The 17,322-nt window shown below is 34.4% G+C and overlaps 2 protein-coding genes across 2 annotated transcripts; both read right to left on the bottom strand.

Moving 5' to 3' along the window:
• Positions 1-1,633: 1,633 nt before the first annotated feature.
• LOC132191624 (receptor kinase-like protein Xa21) lies at positions 1,634-5,593 on the bottom strand. The gene is made up of 2 exons (XM_059606710.1): positions 2,731-5,593; positions 1,634-1,995 (listed from the first exon to the last, which is right to left on the bottom strand). The coding sequence occupies exons 1-2, from the start codon at positions 5,591-5,593 to the stop codon at positions 1,634-1,636; spliced, it is 3,225 nt and encodes a 1,074-aa protein (XP_059462693.1).
• A 2,635-nt stretch (positions 5,594-8,228) lies between these two features.
• On the bottom strand, positions 8,229-12,183 carry LOC132191619 (LRR receptor-like serine/threonine-protein kinase EFR). The gene is made up of 2 exons (XM_059606705.1): positions 9,255-12,183; positions 8,229-8,605 (listed from the first exon to the last, which is right to left on the bottom strand). The coding sequence occupies exons 1-2, from the start codon at positions 12,181-12,183 to the stop codon at positions 8,229-8,231; spliced, it is 3,306 nt and encodes a 1,101-aa protein (XP_059462688.1).
• Positions 12,184-17,322: the final 5,139 nt, after the last annotated feature.

Here is a 17,322-nt window from a genome sequence, read left to right as displayed (position 1 = left end):
TTTAGTTTTGGAATGGTTATAATAATCCTTCACTTATTTGAAAATTGAATTTATGTCTGGGTTTAGTATATATATAAAACTTTAAATATTCCACTTGTTCAAATACAAAAAAGTTGTTTAATTAATATATAATAAGCTTGCTTTTCTTGTTGAGATACCATGTACCAAAAGATCAACTTTTCCTTTTTATTTTATTATTATTATTATTATTATTATTATTTTTTTTTATATTTGAAAATTGATAGCTTAATGATCTCCTTCTTTAATTTTGATTGCTCGAAGCTCGTTTCTATGTTCACATGAATTAACGTAGAAGCTTCTAATTAGGTGATATAATTAGCCGATTTCGTGAGCTTTTAGTTTGCTAGCAACTTCAAATTTTTTAATTGATGAGCGGGAGAAAAACACTAATTAATTAAACTCGCCGATAGATAGGAAGAAAGATAGAAAACTTGCTAAAGAAATCAGTTACTTCCGAAAAGATCACTCTTCTTTCTTAAAGAGTGACTAAATTTGGAGACATGCTTCACTGTTGGAGCATTCTTTTAATCAAGATGTTTAAGTTTCGGCTATAGTAGTTTATGTTAATCTAAATCGAGCCATAGCAGCCATTCTTCAACCCTTGCTAATGGACCATTTATCTTACCAAGGCGTGATAAAGATATAAATTCTTTATGATAAATGATGATTTTGTTATCCTAAGATTTGTTTATATTTGAAATTATTCAAATTATCTACAAATCTCTATAAATAGAGTTTTGTATATAATTATATCGATTGAGAGAAAATGTAGCTTATAAGGTTTTAACATATGGATGTAGGCTACTCTACTTTTTTTTTTTAATTTTTAATTTTTTTAATTTTTAATTTTTTAATTTTTTAAGTTCATATATGTACATATATAAGTCAGTAAATTGGTCATATTAATTTTTTGGCGTTAGAGATTATATTAATTTAGTACCTGTGAAGCATAGAGAATAAACCTTGATCAGTAAATTTGATATATCTCAATAAGAAATGTAAGAAGAAAAAAAGATGAGAAAAAGATGTTTGAAATTATTCAAATCACCTGCACATCTCTAAGAAAAAATGTAGCTTATGAGGTTTTGACATATGAATGCACGCCTCTCTAAGCTTTCATCTCTTCACTTTGTTATGAAATTTCAATTACAATCAGAATTGATGGTAATTAAATCTTCTTACAATCAATCTTATAAAATAATTATTCTATAATGACTAATTATCTATTATGTTCCATGAACGAGAAAGCTCAATTTCCTTCTGAAAACCAATTTTTATTTATTTTTTTCTTTAATTTTCCGTTTCTCCCATTCAAAATCCTTCAGTCATTCCTTAGTTTTCATAAATGGATCCAATATAAACTGCGAGATTTTTTGGAGTTTGAGATTATATTAATTTAGTACCCACAATGCATAAAAAATAAACTTTGCTTAAATTTTATAAATCTCAATAAGAAGAGTAAGGAGAAGAAAGATGAGAAAAGGCTCGAGGAAGATGTTACAACATCCCAAGCCATTTATTTAAACATGAAATGTCATACAAATATAAAACACCAGTTGTAAGTACTTCAAGAAATTAAAAAAAAAAAAAAAAAAAACCTATATAAAAGATATCAGACACCCCGATTTCTGTTTTCAGAAAGTGTAAGTTTAATTTTTTGAAGTTTCACAAGCACATCTTTAATATCGATTCTTTCATCTGGTAACTCTTCAGAACACCTTAAGCCTAATTCCATGATGGATGATAGAACACTTTTCATGGTAGTTATATCTCTTCCATTTTCTGTTATCAATAAACCTTCATCCACAACTTCCATCATTCTGTTGCGAAGTGATGCATTTATCCATTGTCTCATAGTCAATTCTCCTACAAACATGTTGTCAGTAGGTTTCTTCCTTGTGATCATCTCCAACAATGTAATACCATAGCTATAAACATCGCCTTTGATGGAGACTTTTCCTTCGGAACCATATTCTATCCACACCCACAATTGTAGAGGAGGCCAAGTTAGTAACTCAACTATTTCTTTTAAAAAAATTATCCACATATCTCAGCCAAGAAGAAAAGGTGTATATATATACTGTATACACACCAAATTCATAAAGAAGAATTATAATTATGCTATAAACAACTTTTAATAAGTCCACGTACTTTTATGAGCGGACCGTTGAGCTTTGTTATCATAAGGGCAATGTTCTATTTTTTTAAGTAATTATTTACATAAATAAAAATAACTTTATAACCTCGTCAAAGTTAAACATAAATTAATCATCACACGTGGATAGCTTTTTTCATTTTTCTTTTCTTTTTTTATATCAATTTTAGTGCAATCGTTCCAATACATTTTGTATTCGAAACTACACTATACCTATTCTATTAAATTACTCCATATTAACGTAGTGAGCAAGAAGCACATAATATAATTGTCTTTGATATAAATATTTCTTTCAGCATATTTTATAATAATTAGTAATCAATAAATAAGAGGAACAAAAGGTAATTATCTGCCAACTAAGCATCATGATTTGTGTAATTTTTATCATTAGTGTATATTCATATGAATCTAAGGCCAATATAAAATTAGATTATGGAAAATTGACATGTACATTGATATTCTTGAAACTTAGCAACTATTGTTGTTCTTAATATTAGCCACTATTAGATAGCTGGCCTCTTAGCAATAAAATAAATAGAGGTGAATTCATGTACCTGGAGCGATGTAGCGAAGTGTACCAAGAGTTTTGGTTTGTGTAGCATCCTTGTTTTCGGCCAAAATCTTTGCAATGCCAAAGTCTCCCACATGTGCAACCATGTCCTCATCTAGAAGGATATTGGTAGGCTTCAAATCACAGTGAACCACAGATTCTGATAGACAATGATGGAGATAGTCCAACGCCGATGCAACATCAACCATAATGTTTACTCTTTGAAGAAGATTCAAGCAGTAGTTATAAGAGTATAACCACCTTTCAAGGCTACCGTTCAACATGTATTGCAGTACTAAAGCTCTAAACTGAGGGTTCGAGCATGTACTTATGACTTTAACAAGATTCCTATGTCGGATTGTTCGTAAGACCTTGCATTCTGCATCGAAACTTTTGAAAGCACCGGCCAATTGCAAATTTAGAACTTTAATAGCAACAACAGTCTCGTCAAGCAACATGCCTTTGTACACAGAACCAAAACCTCCAGCTCCAAGCAAGTTGCTTTCACAAAAGTTGTTTGTCCCTTCGCAAAGCTCTTGATATGATACCATTCTATGCTTTGATAAAGACAATGTACTAAATAAACTTGGAAGCTGTATTTTACTTTCTCGGTGTCTTCTCAACATATAGACCAATGCTAGACAAAGTATAATTGAACCAATGGTAGGAAGAAAATATTTGAGCAGACTCTGGTTCACCTTTGATCCTTTGGAGCTCAGACTTGGACAAGGTAAAACTTCAAAAATTGGATTCCCACAAAGAGCTTTGTTTCCTAAAAACGATTTAGTTGTGAAATTTGCAAAAGGCCCGCTAGATGGTATCTCTCCGGATAGCTTGTTGAAAGACACATTAAAATACTTGAGATGCAAAAGTGCCTCAAGAGATTTAGGAATTACACCAGAGAGATTATTGTGTGAGAGGTTTAACACATCTAATCCTTTCAAGTCTCCAAAAGATTGTGGAATTTCTCCTTGAAATGAGTTCCTTGACAAATCAAGATAACCTAGGCTTTCAAAAGCTCCAATGATGCTTGGAATACTTCCAGTAATTTGGTTCCAAGATAAATCGATGGCTACAATAACCTTCGATTTTTTCATGTTTGGAGACAAATACCCACCAAGGGAATTCAATGATAGGTTCAGAAACAATAGATTCTCAAGGTTCCATAAATTTAATGGTATTGGTGATTCCAGCCTATTAAAACTCAGGTATAGCTTCTGCAGAATATTGAGGTTCGAAATGCAATTTGGGATGGATCCAGAGATTTTGTTATTTGAAAGATCTAACTCGCCTAAGTTCTTTAGCTGACATATGCTTTCTGGAATGAATCCTTTGATTTTATTACCACCAAGATATAATCTTTGTAACCTCTCCAATCCTCCAATTGTGGATGGTATGTTTCCAGTCAAATTGTTATTGCTCAGATCAATCGAGATCAAGCCTCTTAAGGAACCTATACTCATAGGAACACGACCTTTTATTTGGCATTGGTTTGCATAAATGGTTCTAAGGGTGGTTGAAAAGTTTCCAATGGAATCCGAAAGAGTAATACCCAATGGATTATTGGATATGACCAGAACTTCCAAAACTCTGCAATTAGATAAGTATGAAAGGAAATTAAGCTCTTGATCTTTAGGCTCTCCTGTTAGCTGATTGCCTTCTAGACCAAGCCCTTGAAGGTATTTTAAGTGTCCAAGACTTTTTGGTATTGGTCCAGAGAGTATGTTTGAACTTAAATCTAATATGACGAGCTTGGAACAATTTGAAAGATACGATGGGATGAGACCACTAAATTTGTTGAGACCAAAAGCTAGACGTTCAAGACTGGGGCAGGAAAATTCAGAATTTGATAGAAGATTGCCATATAGGGAATTATTAAACAAGGAGATGGTTTGTAGAGAGGACATGTTGAAAAGGCTTTGGGGGATTGTCCCTGTGAGATAGTTTTGATATAAATACAATAATTCCAGATTTGAAAGGCGCCATAAATCACTCGGAATGCTTCCTTTAATGTTGTTTCCCTCAATGCTAAATTCAACTAACCTCGACAAGTTACTTATGGTAGGAGGTATATTACCGGTTAAGATGTTACCTCCAAGATATAGCACTTCAAGCTTATTGAAACTTCCAAAACCTTTTGGAATACTGCCTTCAAATTTATTGTATGATAGGGATAAGTCTACAACATTTGTACAGTAATTCATTTGTGAAGGGAGTTGACCACTGAACTCATTCAAGGAAAGATAAAGTCCTTGAAGATTAGGACAGTGGCTACATAGATCCATTGGAAGAGTTCCTGAGATTTGATTATTTGTAAGGCCTATTGTGGTTAGAGAGGATATGTTAAAGATGACAAGAGGAAATGGACCTGTGAGGCTGTTGTTTTGCAAATGCAAGGCCTCTAATGATAACATGTTGGCGAGGGTTGATGGAATTGCACCCGTAAGATGGTTTCCAGCAAGTCGTATTTGTTGAAGATTCCGGCAATTATGCAAAGTTGGAGGGATGCTACCTTCCAATTGGTTGAATGACAGCTGGAGTATTCTCAAGCGATGTAGGCGATTGATCTCATGAGGCATAGAACCAAAAAAGCTATTGTTGCGTAAATTGAGATAAACCAGAAAAGAGAGGTTACCAATATGAGGAGAAATGGTGCCTTGGAGCCCCATGTTGGAAAGGTCCAAAGCAGTGACTCTTTGCCTGCGTCGGCTACATGATATGCCAATCCCATTGCAGAAGTTTGTAGCTGTGGACCAATTAGCAGCCAAGACAGTTTGGTTTGGACCTGAAGTGAGTTTAGAATTGAAGGCAATGAGAGCTGCTTGATCGGTAAAGCTGGTGGTGGAAGATTGGGCCAACTGAAGCATGCATAAGTACTGCAGTAACAGAAAGCTCAAGAGCAGGAGAATATTGGAGGGCCTTACTATTATTAGCTTCATGAGTACTGTATTTGCAACAGAGAGAGAGAGAGAAATAGATAGAGAAGGGCTGAAGTTTGTGAAAAACAAGGCGTAGGGATGCTGCTTTTATAGTGGAAGTGAAGCATTGTGTTTTGGTGAGTTGGTGGCAACCAGCGTTGCAGTGGCGCACAAGACTTTAATTACTCTTTCTTCTATATGAGTGGAAATTGAAGGGAAATTAAATGATGATATCAAGTGTTGAGGTTGTGGGTTTTTCCCTCTTAAACAATTCGCAATGTCACTTGGAAGTCTAACCCACGCATATTCCTTTTCATCAATTGGCTTTGTGATTGGGAAGTCTTATATATAGTTGGTCTATATATAAGCACCAGCATTCTATCATTAAATTTTGAAAAAGGGCAGTAAATGGGAGCTCCCTGTTTCATATATTTATTTTTTCGGTGGACGCATTCTGTTTTGGGCCTATAATGGGTTTGGCCATTTTCCGAACACTTCATACACTCGTAGTCTCTCCTGTTTTTAAACGAAATTGGCTAATCTAATTAATTTAAGGTTTGGAATTGTGGTTTTAATAAATGCAATTTTAAAAATTGTGTTTTTAAAATCGCTATTTTTTAAAAGGGAAATGCAATGTGTTCTTCTAGTTCTCCTAGTGTTCTCCCAACTGAGATGTGACTTTTAAAATTACCTTTGAATTTAATATTATCATTATTGACTTTTAATTTATTGGTGATTTTAAAAGCCACATAACAGGAATAGGATCCTTTCCAGTCCATTTTGCACTGGAGAATATCCAGTTCATGGCTATGATTTATTCTTAGAAATCCTAAAGCCATAAATAGGACACTTGTCCACTAACTAAAAATAATAAAAAAAATATTATTTTATATTTAAATAAAAATAAATAATAAAATATTAAGGGATTCGGGGTGGCCGGACCACCCCAGTTTGGGGATGGTTTGGCTTGAAGAGCCCCATGGCCCTGGGTGGTCCGCCACCTCAAGGGCCAAAATCTAAAAAAAAATAAAAAATAAAAAAAATAAAAAAAAAAATTGCTATTCCTTGGGAGTGGCCGGACCACCCCCAATGGACATGGGGTGGCCGAAGCCACCCCAGACGGCCGGTCTGGGGTGGCTGAAGCCAAACCATCCCCAAACTGGGGTGGTCCAGCCACCCTTTAATATTTTATTATTTTATTATTTATTTTTATTTAAATATAAAATAATATTTTATTATTATTTTTAGTTAGTGGACAGGTGTCCTACTTATGGCTTTAGGATTTTTAAGAATAAATCCTAGCCATGAACTGGATATTCTCCAATCCAAAATGGACTGGAGAGGATCCTATTTCATATAACAGTTGGGAAAACACTAGGAGAAGGAAGCATCGTGACAGGTTGGCTAGGCTTATAGGGCTTTGAAGACATGAAAAGGAAGCATTGTGAGCCTGATGAGTTTACATACACAATTATGATCAGAATGAATGGAAAGATTGGTAAAGCCGATGGGTCACTGGCACTCTTTCAGGAAATGCTAGCAAAGGGGCGTTGCTCCAAATTTGATTTCTTTTAATACTATGATGGAGGCACTTGCTAAGGGTCGCATGGTTGACAAGGCCATTCTTCTCTTCTCTAAAATGGTACAGAATGATTGTCGGCCGAATGAATTTACATACAGGGTAGTTTTGAATGTTGATTTACAAAACTCGATTTACACATGATGCGAAGAATGAGCAAAACATTATCGTTTAAATCTAACACTTGCACATGTTAGGCCAAGTAAAAAAGAGAAGAAGAAGAAGAATCAAAAAAAAAAAGAAAGAAAAATGCTGTTGTGTTCTGGAAGAAAGAAAACTCCATTCTTTTGCCGTAATGTGTGGTAAAATATTTTTCTCTCTCTAAAGTTTATTAGAATTTTCTAGGCTACCAAACAGAGGTTAAATTAGTTAATTGATGCTGATGTTTGGGCATGCATGTTTTGATGCTGATTGTGTATTGGCGTGTGGTTGTGTTTTTTGAGGATTGTGTCACGAATGGTAAATGAGTTTAGGTGAAGAATTTCTGTGAGTTGCTAATTGAGATTAAAAATCATTTAAAGTGTTTGAATCCAAGTATGGAGAAGAAATCTTCGATATGTATTGATTATATTCTTTTCATTTAGATATCCGAAATAAACAGTTTTTTCTTTAAATGTTTTTGTTTTTTTATTTTTATACATGCCTTTGTGTTTAGGTTTGGTTCATTTTTCATAGAAGGGTTTTACTATGATATAAAAGATTTTTCAAAATTAAATGATAATTATAAAACTCCGTGTATAGGGTGGGTTATAAGCTAGTATTTCTAAAGCCAAATAATGTTAAATATGAAGCTCCTTAGTTCCATGAGATATAGAAACTCATCTTAATGAAAAAGCGTACAGAGAAAAAAATATATATATATGACAAAAGGGTCAAGAGGAAGATGTTAGAAAATCCATTTATTTAAACATGAAAGTCAAACAAATTAAACATACATACCTTTTGTAAGTACTTTAAGAAATTTAAAGGACAAAAACCATAAAAAAACCTAATTCTAAGATGTTTTCAAAGATCAAAGATATCAGACACTACATTTTTGTTTTCAAAAAGTGTTCGTTTGATTTTTTTAAGCTTGGAAAGCACATTTCTGATATTGACTCTTTTATTTGGTAACTCTTTAGAACACATTGAGCCCAATTCTATGACGGATGAAAGAACATTTTGCATGACAGTTACATCCCTTCCATTTTCTGTTTTCAATAAACCTTCATCAACAACTTCCATCATTCTGTCAGGAAATGACATATTTATCCATTGCCTCAAAGTTAATTCTCCTACAAACATGTCGTTGGTAGGTTTCTTCCTTGAGATCATCTCCAGCAATATTATACCGTAGCTATAAATGTCGCCTTTGATGGACGCTTTTCCTTGAAACCCATACTCTATTCAAAGCGCACAATTGTACAAAAGGCCTTTAAGTTAGTAATTCAAAATTTATTAAAAAAACAAAAACAAGGAAGTTGTCCACATATCTCAGCCAAAAAAAAAGAAAAAGAAAAAAGTATGTACTTAGATATAGATATATATTACATACATGCAAATGTATATCTAAATTGCATTCATTGTACCCAAGAAAATTAAACTTTTCTTGTCAATTTTATAGCAAACTATTTCAATATATACATTGTGTATCTTAGTGGACCAGTGACTATAAAATTGGTATGGAGTGGGCATAAGACAAGGCAAAACCATAATCGTGGTAGCTAGCATTTTGGGTATTAATCTAGTGAGCAAGAAGCATATTACGTAATTGCCTTTCATACAAATATTTATTTTAATATATTTTAGAATAATTAGCAATTAATGCATAAGAGCAATAAATAGGTAATAATCCATCGACTAAATCATAGTTTGAGTAATTTTTATTGTTAATGCATATTCATGTGAATATAATGCCTATATAAAATTGAATTATGAAAAATTTGACACGTACATTGGTATTTTTGAAACTAGCAACAATTGTTGTTCTTGATATTAGCCACTACTAGATAACCTCTTAGCAATAAAATAAGTAGAGGTGAATTTATGTACCTGGTGCGATGTAACCAAGTGTACCAAGAAATTGGGTTTGTGTAGCATCCTCGTTTTCGACCAAAATCTTTGCAATGCCAAAATCACCCACGTGTGCAATCATGTCCTCATCCAGAAGGATATTGGAAGGCTTCAAATCACAGTGTACCACAGATTCTGATTGACCGTGGTGGAGATAGTCTAATGCTGATGCAACATCAACCATAATGTTTACTTTTTGAATAAGATTCAAGCAGTAGTTATAAGAGTACAACCACCTTTCAAGGCTACCGTTCGACATGTATTGCAGTACTAAAGCTTTGAACTCGAGGTTGGAGCATGTACTTATAACCTTAACAAGATTCCTATGTCGGATTGCTTGTAAGACCTTGCATTCAACATCGAAACTTTTGAAAGCACCCGACAGTTGCAAATTTAGAACTTTAACAGCAACAATTGTCCCGTCAAATAGCATCCCTTTGTACACAAAACCAAAACCTCCAGCTCCAAGCAAGTTGCTTTCACAAAAGTTATTTGTTCCTTGGCATAGCTCTTGATATGATATCATTTTATGTTCCAATGGATGCAATGTATCAAAGAAACTTGGAAGCTGTGTTTTACTTTCTCGGTGTCTTCTCAGCATATAAACCAATGCTAGACAAATTATAACTGAACCAATATTAGGAAGAAAATATTTAAGCGGACTTTGTTTCACCATTGATCCTTTGGAGCCTGGGCTTGGACAAGGTGGAACCTGAAAAATTGAATTCCCACAAAGTGCTCTGTTTCCTGAAAATGATTTAGCTGTGAAGTTTGCAAAAGGCCCAGTAGATGGAATTTCTCCAGATAGCTTGTTGAAAGACACGTTCAAATACTTGAGATGTGAAAGTGCCTCAAGAGACTTAGGAATTGTACTAGAGAGATTATTATATGAGAGGTCTAAGATATCCAATCCTTTCAAGTCTCCAAAAGATTTTGGAATGTCTCTTTGAAACGAGTTTCTTGACAAATCAAGATAACTTAGGCTTTCAAAAGCTCCAATGATGCTTGGAATATCTCCAGTAATTTCGTTATGAGATAAATCCACATATTCAATAACATCCAATTTTTTCATGTTTGGAGACAAATATCCACCAAGGAAATTGGATGATAGGTTCAAAAACAACAGATTTTCAAGGCTCCATATATTAAATGGTATTGGTGATTCTAGCCTATTAGAATTCAGGTATAGCCTTTGCAGATGATTGAGGTTTGAAATGCAATTTGGGATGGATCCAGAAATTTTGTTGTTTGAGAGATCTAACTCGCCTAAGTTCTTTAACTGACATATATCTTCTGGAATAAATCCTTCAATTTTATTATCCAAAAGACATAGTCTTTGTAACGCCTCCAACCCTCCAATTGTCGACGGTACGTTTCCGGTCAAATTGTTATGGCCCAAAACAAGCGAGGTCAAGCCTTTCAAGGAACCGATTCCCATAGGAATGTGACCCTTTATTTGGCTTTGGAATGCATAAATGGAGTGGAGGGAATCAGAGTAATTTCCAATGGAATTCGGAAGAGTAATATCCAAGGGATTGTAGGATATGGACAGTTCTTCCAAAAATCTACAATTAGATAAGGATGAAAGGAAGCTAAATTCTTGATCTTCTGGCTTCCCTATTAACTGATTGATATCAAGACGAAGCTTTTGGAGATGTTTTAAGTTTCCAAGACTTGTGGGTATTGGTCCAGAGAGAAAGTTGTTACTAAAATCTACTACAACAAGCTTGGAACAATTTGAAAGCAACGATGGGATAAGACCACTAAATTTGTTTCGACCAAACATCAAAGTTTCAAGATTTGGGCAAGAAAGCCCAATATTTGATGGAAGATTGCCAGATAGGAAATTACTTAGTAAGCATATTTCTTGTAGGGAGGAAATGTTGAAAAGGTTTTTGGGGATTTCCCCTACGAGATAATTGAATCCAAAATTCAATATCGACAGATTCGGAAGACGCCATAAATCACTGGGAATGCTTCCATTAATATTGTTAACTGTAATGTCGAACACGTGTAGCCTCGACAAGTTACTTAAGGTAGGAGGTATATTACCGGTTAAGTAATTAATTCTAAGATCTAGCAATTCAAGCTTTTCTAAACTTCCAATACCTTTTGGAATATTCCCACCAAATTTATTGTATGACAGAGATAATACTACAAGCTCTCTACAGTTGTTCACTTGTGAAGGGAGCTGGCCACTGAATTTGTTGTGTGAAAGATGAAGCCCAAGAAGTTTAGGACAACGGATGCAGAGATCCATTGGAAGAGTACCTGAGATGTGATTTTCTGAAAGAGCAATTATGGTAAGAGAGGATATGTTAAAGATGACAAGAGGAAGTGGACCAGTGAGGCTGTTGTATTGCAAATTCAAGACCTCTAACATAGACATGTTGGCGAGGGTTGATGGAATTGCGCCCGTAAGATGGTTACTCATTAGATGTATTTCTTGAAGATTCTGACAATTATGCAAAGTTGGAGGGATGCTACCTTCCAACAGGTTGGATGACAGCTGGAGTATTCTCAAGCGATGTAGGTGACTGATCTCATGAGGCAGAGAACCAAAAAAGCTATTGTTGCGTAGATTGAGATAAACTAGGAAAGAGAGGTTACCAATATGAGGAGAAATGGTGCCTTGGAGACCCATGTAGGAAAGGTCCAAAGCAATGACTCTTTGCCTTCGTCTGCTACATGAAACCCCAATCCAATCGCAGAAGTTTGTAGTTGTGGACCAGTTACCAGCCAAGACAGTTTCGTTTGGACCGGAAGTAATTTTAGAATTGAAGGCAAGGAGAGATGATTGGTCGGTAAAGTTGGGTGAAGATTGGGCTGACTCAAGCGTGCATGACTGCACTAACAGAAAACCCAAGAGCAGGAGAATACTGGAGGGCCTTTCTATTATTAGCATCATGACTGTATTAGCAACACACAGAGAGAGAGAAGAGTGAGAGTTTATAAAGAAAAGAGAAGGCTTGGAGATAATAGTGGGTGTTAATAAGCAGATTTTATAGTGGAAGTGAACCAATATTGCATCTTCTATATATGACTACTAACTCTTGAAATTTCTCTCCTGTCAACAAAAACGGAGAACATGAGGGGAGGATATTTCTACGAGACATGCATGACAAGGAAAAATGGGCCAAGATGTTGAAGGCAGAGACATAATGGACTCCCGAGCTAATTGACTAAGTTGTGCTTGTATGTTCCCAAATTTCTCTCCTGTCACCATAAACGAAGAAAAAAGCTGGCCCTGACGAGATTTTTATGAAACATGATGAGGAAAGAAACGGCCAAAGTTGTTCAAGGAAGCTGATAAGTGGGAAACTAATATGTTGGGCAAAAAAGAAAAAATATAGGAATGAAATGACGAATCAAACAAACGAGTGATATTGCAAAAAATTAAAAGTTTTATACATTAAATTGAGAGCTTTTGAACTTTAAAAATAATTGCAAAAGTATTAAAAGTCCAAGAGAATTAAATAAAGTTTTATCAAAATTATAATAATTAATAAGAATATATAAGTCATAATAATAAGAATGCCCTTCTCTCCACCTTATGATAAAGATAAAGCCCATTATTCATATCTTATATGTAGATCTTTCTTTTCCAATGATTCAATGCTAAGATGAAATGTCTGAAACCTCTACAGCCTGATTCTACAATGGCGGCAGGAATAGACAAGACACTCTCTTTTATAAATCTTTGTTTTAGTCTATTTTTTCTTCCTGTGGACCACACTCAAATGGTCATATATATATATATATATATATATATATATATTTGTCATGTTTTACATTTTCCAAAATATGCAGCCCAATTATTTAGTTAGTGCGCACAAGACTTTACTCTTTTTCCATATATATGGGCGGAAATTGAAGTTGGCAATGTCATTTCATCTTCGGCAATTGGGTTTGTGAGTGAGAAGTCGTCTAAGCACGCGTGCTTCAAGTGACCAAGTAATTCCTGCCAAGGGAGATGATGACAAAGAAGAAATAAAGGGAGATGGCCCAGTACTGCTTGAAATTGCGTAGGACGTGTTTGTGAACATGTAATTGGTTTGTTGATAATTAATTAGGGTATTGCCAACCTTTTAATCAACGCAAGAGATGAATAATCTGATAATAATCTTTTCATATTTTTCATTGAGCACTTATGCGTTTATATAAGCAATTATCTAAGAATTATGCTTGAATTGGAACACCCAATTCCTAAACCTACTGGGATTACAAATATTCTATTAATCCTACTAGAAATTTATGACTGCTTTTACTTGGTAGCGATTTTACTTGTGCGTGACTATAGTACGTACAAGGAAAAGTAGCTTAAAAATTATTAAATGATTAAATTTACATTTTCTTATCAGCTTAAGCTTTTGAAATAAGTGATGATTTAACATGATATCAGAGCCAAAGGTTTTACATTCACTTAATTTAAATTAAATATTCCACGTGGTGAATATAAAAACATACATATACTCATTTTCAAGAACCAACCGCAACGGGATCCACGGCAATTTCAAAGAAATTGCCGGTTAGCAATTTTGACATCTAAGGCCAGGAAAATGCCACGTCCAAACCGCTTTTATTATTTATTTATTTCACTTCCTTTCTTTTCACTTTACCCACGCTTAGGGCTGTTAAGTGAGCGAAGCGTCTCGCGAGCAAGCTCGGGCTCGGCTCGCATAAGCTCGGCTCGTGCTTGAGTCGAATATTAAATGAAGCGCTTCATGAACACAAATCCTAGCTCGAATATTAAACGAAGCAAACTTGGCTCGACTCGGCTAAGCTCGTGAACAGCTCGTGTGTATATATATATATATATATATATATATATATATATATATATAAACTAAGTAATACATAATTAATTATAAATCTCATAATTATTAAAATCTTAAAATTGCATTTATATTTAAGCGTTAGAGAATGAAAAATTCTAGACCCGTCGTGATCAAAGAGAGAGAGAGCAATCATTAAAAAGACCTCGATTCAATTAGAGCAGACCCAAATGAAAGGAAGAAGAATCAAGCAGAAATTATTGAGGGAGATTGCGAAAGGCATAAACTATTGAAGAATCAAACAGACACAAACACTATCACTACATGTCTGGTGAGCGAGAGTGAGAGAGTGAGAAATGAGAGTTCAGGTGGAAGATCCGTTGTGACTGGTGAGGGGTATTGAGAGAGAGACGTTAAAAAAATATTTTTTTGTAGGGGGCGTTGTCCCAATGCAGTCTGAATGCAACCTGTTAACTTGTCCTACATTGTTAAGAAAACATCAATCTCCAAGTTTGCTTATCTATAAAAAGATGCATATCCGCTCTCTTTGAAACCAAATGCCTTACTGTATTGACTCATGCTCCATACTCGACTAGTTAGGCTAAGCAAATATTCATATGCAAACTAACTTCTTAAGCCGTTTAAGAGTACTTGAAGTTAAATTTTTTTTTTTTAAAACAAAAACATTAATATTAAATATAAAAGCCAGCTCGCGAGCTGGCTCGGCTTGACTTATTATTCGCTCGAGCTTGATTTTTTTGGCTCGCCCTTGAGCTCGAGTAAAATTTAAACGAGCCAAGCCTGAATAAGAGAAGCTCGCTCAAGCTCGGCTTGTTTTCACCCCTACCCATGCTCCTCTTCTTATCTCCCCATTTTTTTATTTTTTTTTTCTGGTTAATACTTCTCTCCGACTGATGACTGAAGGCCACAAAAATCTTTCCAAAAATAATAATGAGCACAAAAAACTGTGAGAAACACAAAAATCGTCTCGTCGACTATTTTTCTTGTTGTTAAACAACCGATTTTCTTGAGAGATGGAGAGCTGATTTGAGGCAGTGCAAAACCCTCATCACTCCATTTCGTTAAATCCATTCAGAAAATCAGTCTGAGAAAACGCACAGAAAATGGGGTTGAAGGAAAACTTGAGGGACCAAATTGCCATGTCTGCTGATTAAGAAGAACTCAGATTTCTTTGCCAAACTTGATGCTTTTGAATACATAAAGTATCGAGAGAGAAAATTGGATGTTCTGCAGCAAGAAAAATTGTTGGCGAGAAATCCAGACCCATAAACCAAAAATAAATAAAAGAGAGAAAACCTTATCTATGCCGGCATGGTGTCTACTATTGAGATATTCCTTTTCAACAATTGGCTTTGTGATTGGGAAGTCTTATATTTGGTGTATAAGCACCAGCATTCTATCATTAAATTTTGAAAAAGGGCAGTAAATGGGAGCTTCCTGTACGTTGTATTTATTTATTTTCTTCGGTGGACCAGCCTTCTGTTTTGGGCTTTAATAAGTTTGGCCATTTTCCGAACACTTAAAGACACTCGTACTCTCTCCCTAATTATTTGAATGAAATTGGCTCAGTAATTTAAGGTTAGTTTGCGATTATGGTTTTAATAAGTGTAATTTTAAAAATTGTATTTTTGAAATCGTTACTTTTTAAATTATAAATGTGTTTGATAAAACATATTAAAAAGTACCGTTTTATCAAATATTTGTTATACGAAATCATGATTTTAATATATCTTCAATTTTTAGATTAAATGTTTTTTAAATCGCAATAACAAATACCTTAGATATATTTAAAAAACACATTATTCTTACCAAATCGCAATCCTAAACGTATCCTAAATTCCATTAGTATCATTTGTGGACTCCTCTATGCACAAAAAACATTGTTCCATTCTCACCTCAATGAATTGAGAGACATCAAAAGAAACGTTTTCAAACTTTGAAAGTATGCGCTTCTTTCTCAATACTTGATTTACACATGATGCGAAGAATGAGCAGAACATTATCGTTTAAATCTAACACTTACACATGTTAGGCCAAGTAAAAAGGAGAAGAAGTCTTACAAAAAAAAAAAAAAAAAAGGAGAAGAAGAAGAAAAAAGAAAAGAAAAAGAAAAAGAAACTGTTGTGCTCTGGAGAAAAATGAGGGAGAAAAACTCGAATTAATTGAGAACAAAAAAATACCAGTTAAATTGGTCGTGGGCCATGAAAATTGTCATTTCATAATAATATAGAAAAAAACACACACACACACACACACACATATATATATATATATATATATATATATATAGCAAGACTATTTTGTCTTTTTAATTTTTTAATTTTTTAATTTTTTATTACTATATAAGGGCTAGCTCTGGGAGTCGGTTAAAGTCGGTCAGTGTTGTAGATAAATTTTTGTTTCGCCAAAATGTCAGTAAAGTCAAAAATTTTACCGACTTATTCCACCAAATTTTGGTCCCGACACTGATAGGCGGTCGGTAAAGTCGGTATGTAAAAAAATTGAAATTTATCGACGAAGTCAGTCGATAAAGTCGGTTCGATTAATAAATTTTATTTCGTCTACCCAATCGAATTTGTTGAAAGAAAAAAAAAAATGTTTCGCCTACCGCCCATTGGTTAATCGGTGTCGGTAAAAGTTAGTCGACTATCGGTCGGTAGGCGGTCGAAAGTTGGTAGGCGGTGAATTTGCCCAAGCCTACTATATATTATGGTCTTGGGTCTTCTTAATGTAAGGTACATTTAATGTGTACTAAGCACGCCTTTCTTGACCGACGACGACGATGGGAGACCACATAAGTCAAATAGTAGATAAATTTGTCTGTTTGAGTTAATAAAAAAAAAAAAAAAAGTATAAACTTCATTATTTAAGTTAGTATTTTAATGCCTAATTATTAAATCATCACTTATCAAAACTTTGATGGCTCGGTGTAAATCGTTTCTTCGAAAGTATGCTTGTTAATTTGTTTTACTCGCAACAATCAATTTTTTTTTTGACATGTCCATGCAAGGGAAGGGGGAGAGGGGATTCGAACTAGTGACCACCACTTCATTAATGGTTCATAGCCGATTGAGCTACCCCTTGAGGACCCGCAACAATCAATTAGTTCTCCAAGTAAAAATGTAAAAACACATTAATCTTTTGAAGTCAATACTTTTGATGTTATTTGGTGCGTTGTTGGAATTCAAAACGTTTGTACTAATATTATGTAAAATTACTATTTATTACATTAATTCGAATTCAAAATGGCT

This window comes from Corylus avellana, chromosome ca9, assembly GCF_901000735.1.
Source record: "Corylus avellana chromosome ca9, CavTom2PMs-1.0".
NCBI lineage: Eukaryota > Viridiplantae > Streptophyta > Magnoliopsida > Fagales > Betulaceae > Corylus > Corylus avellana.
Note: the sequence above shows the minus strand (reverse complement) of the source record. Positions and strands in the feature narration are given on the sequence as shown.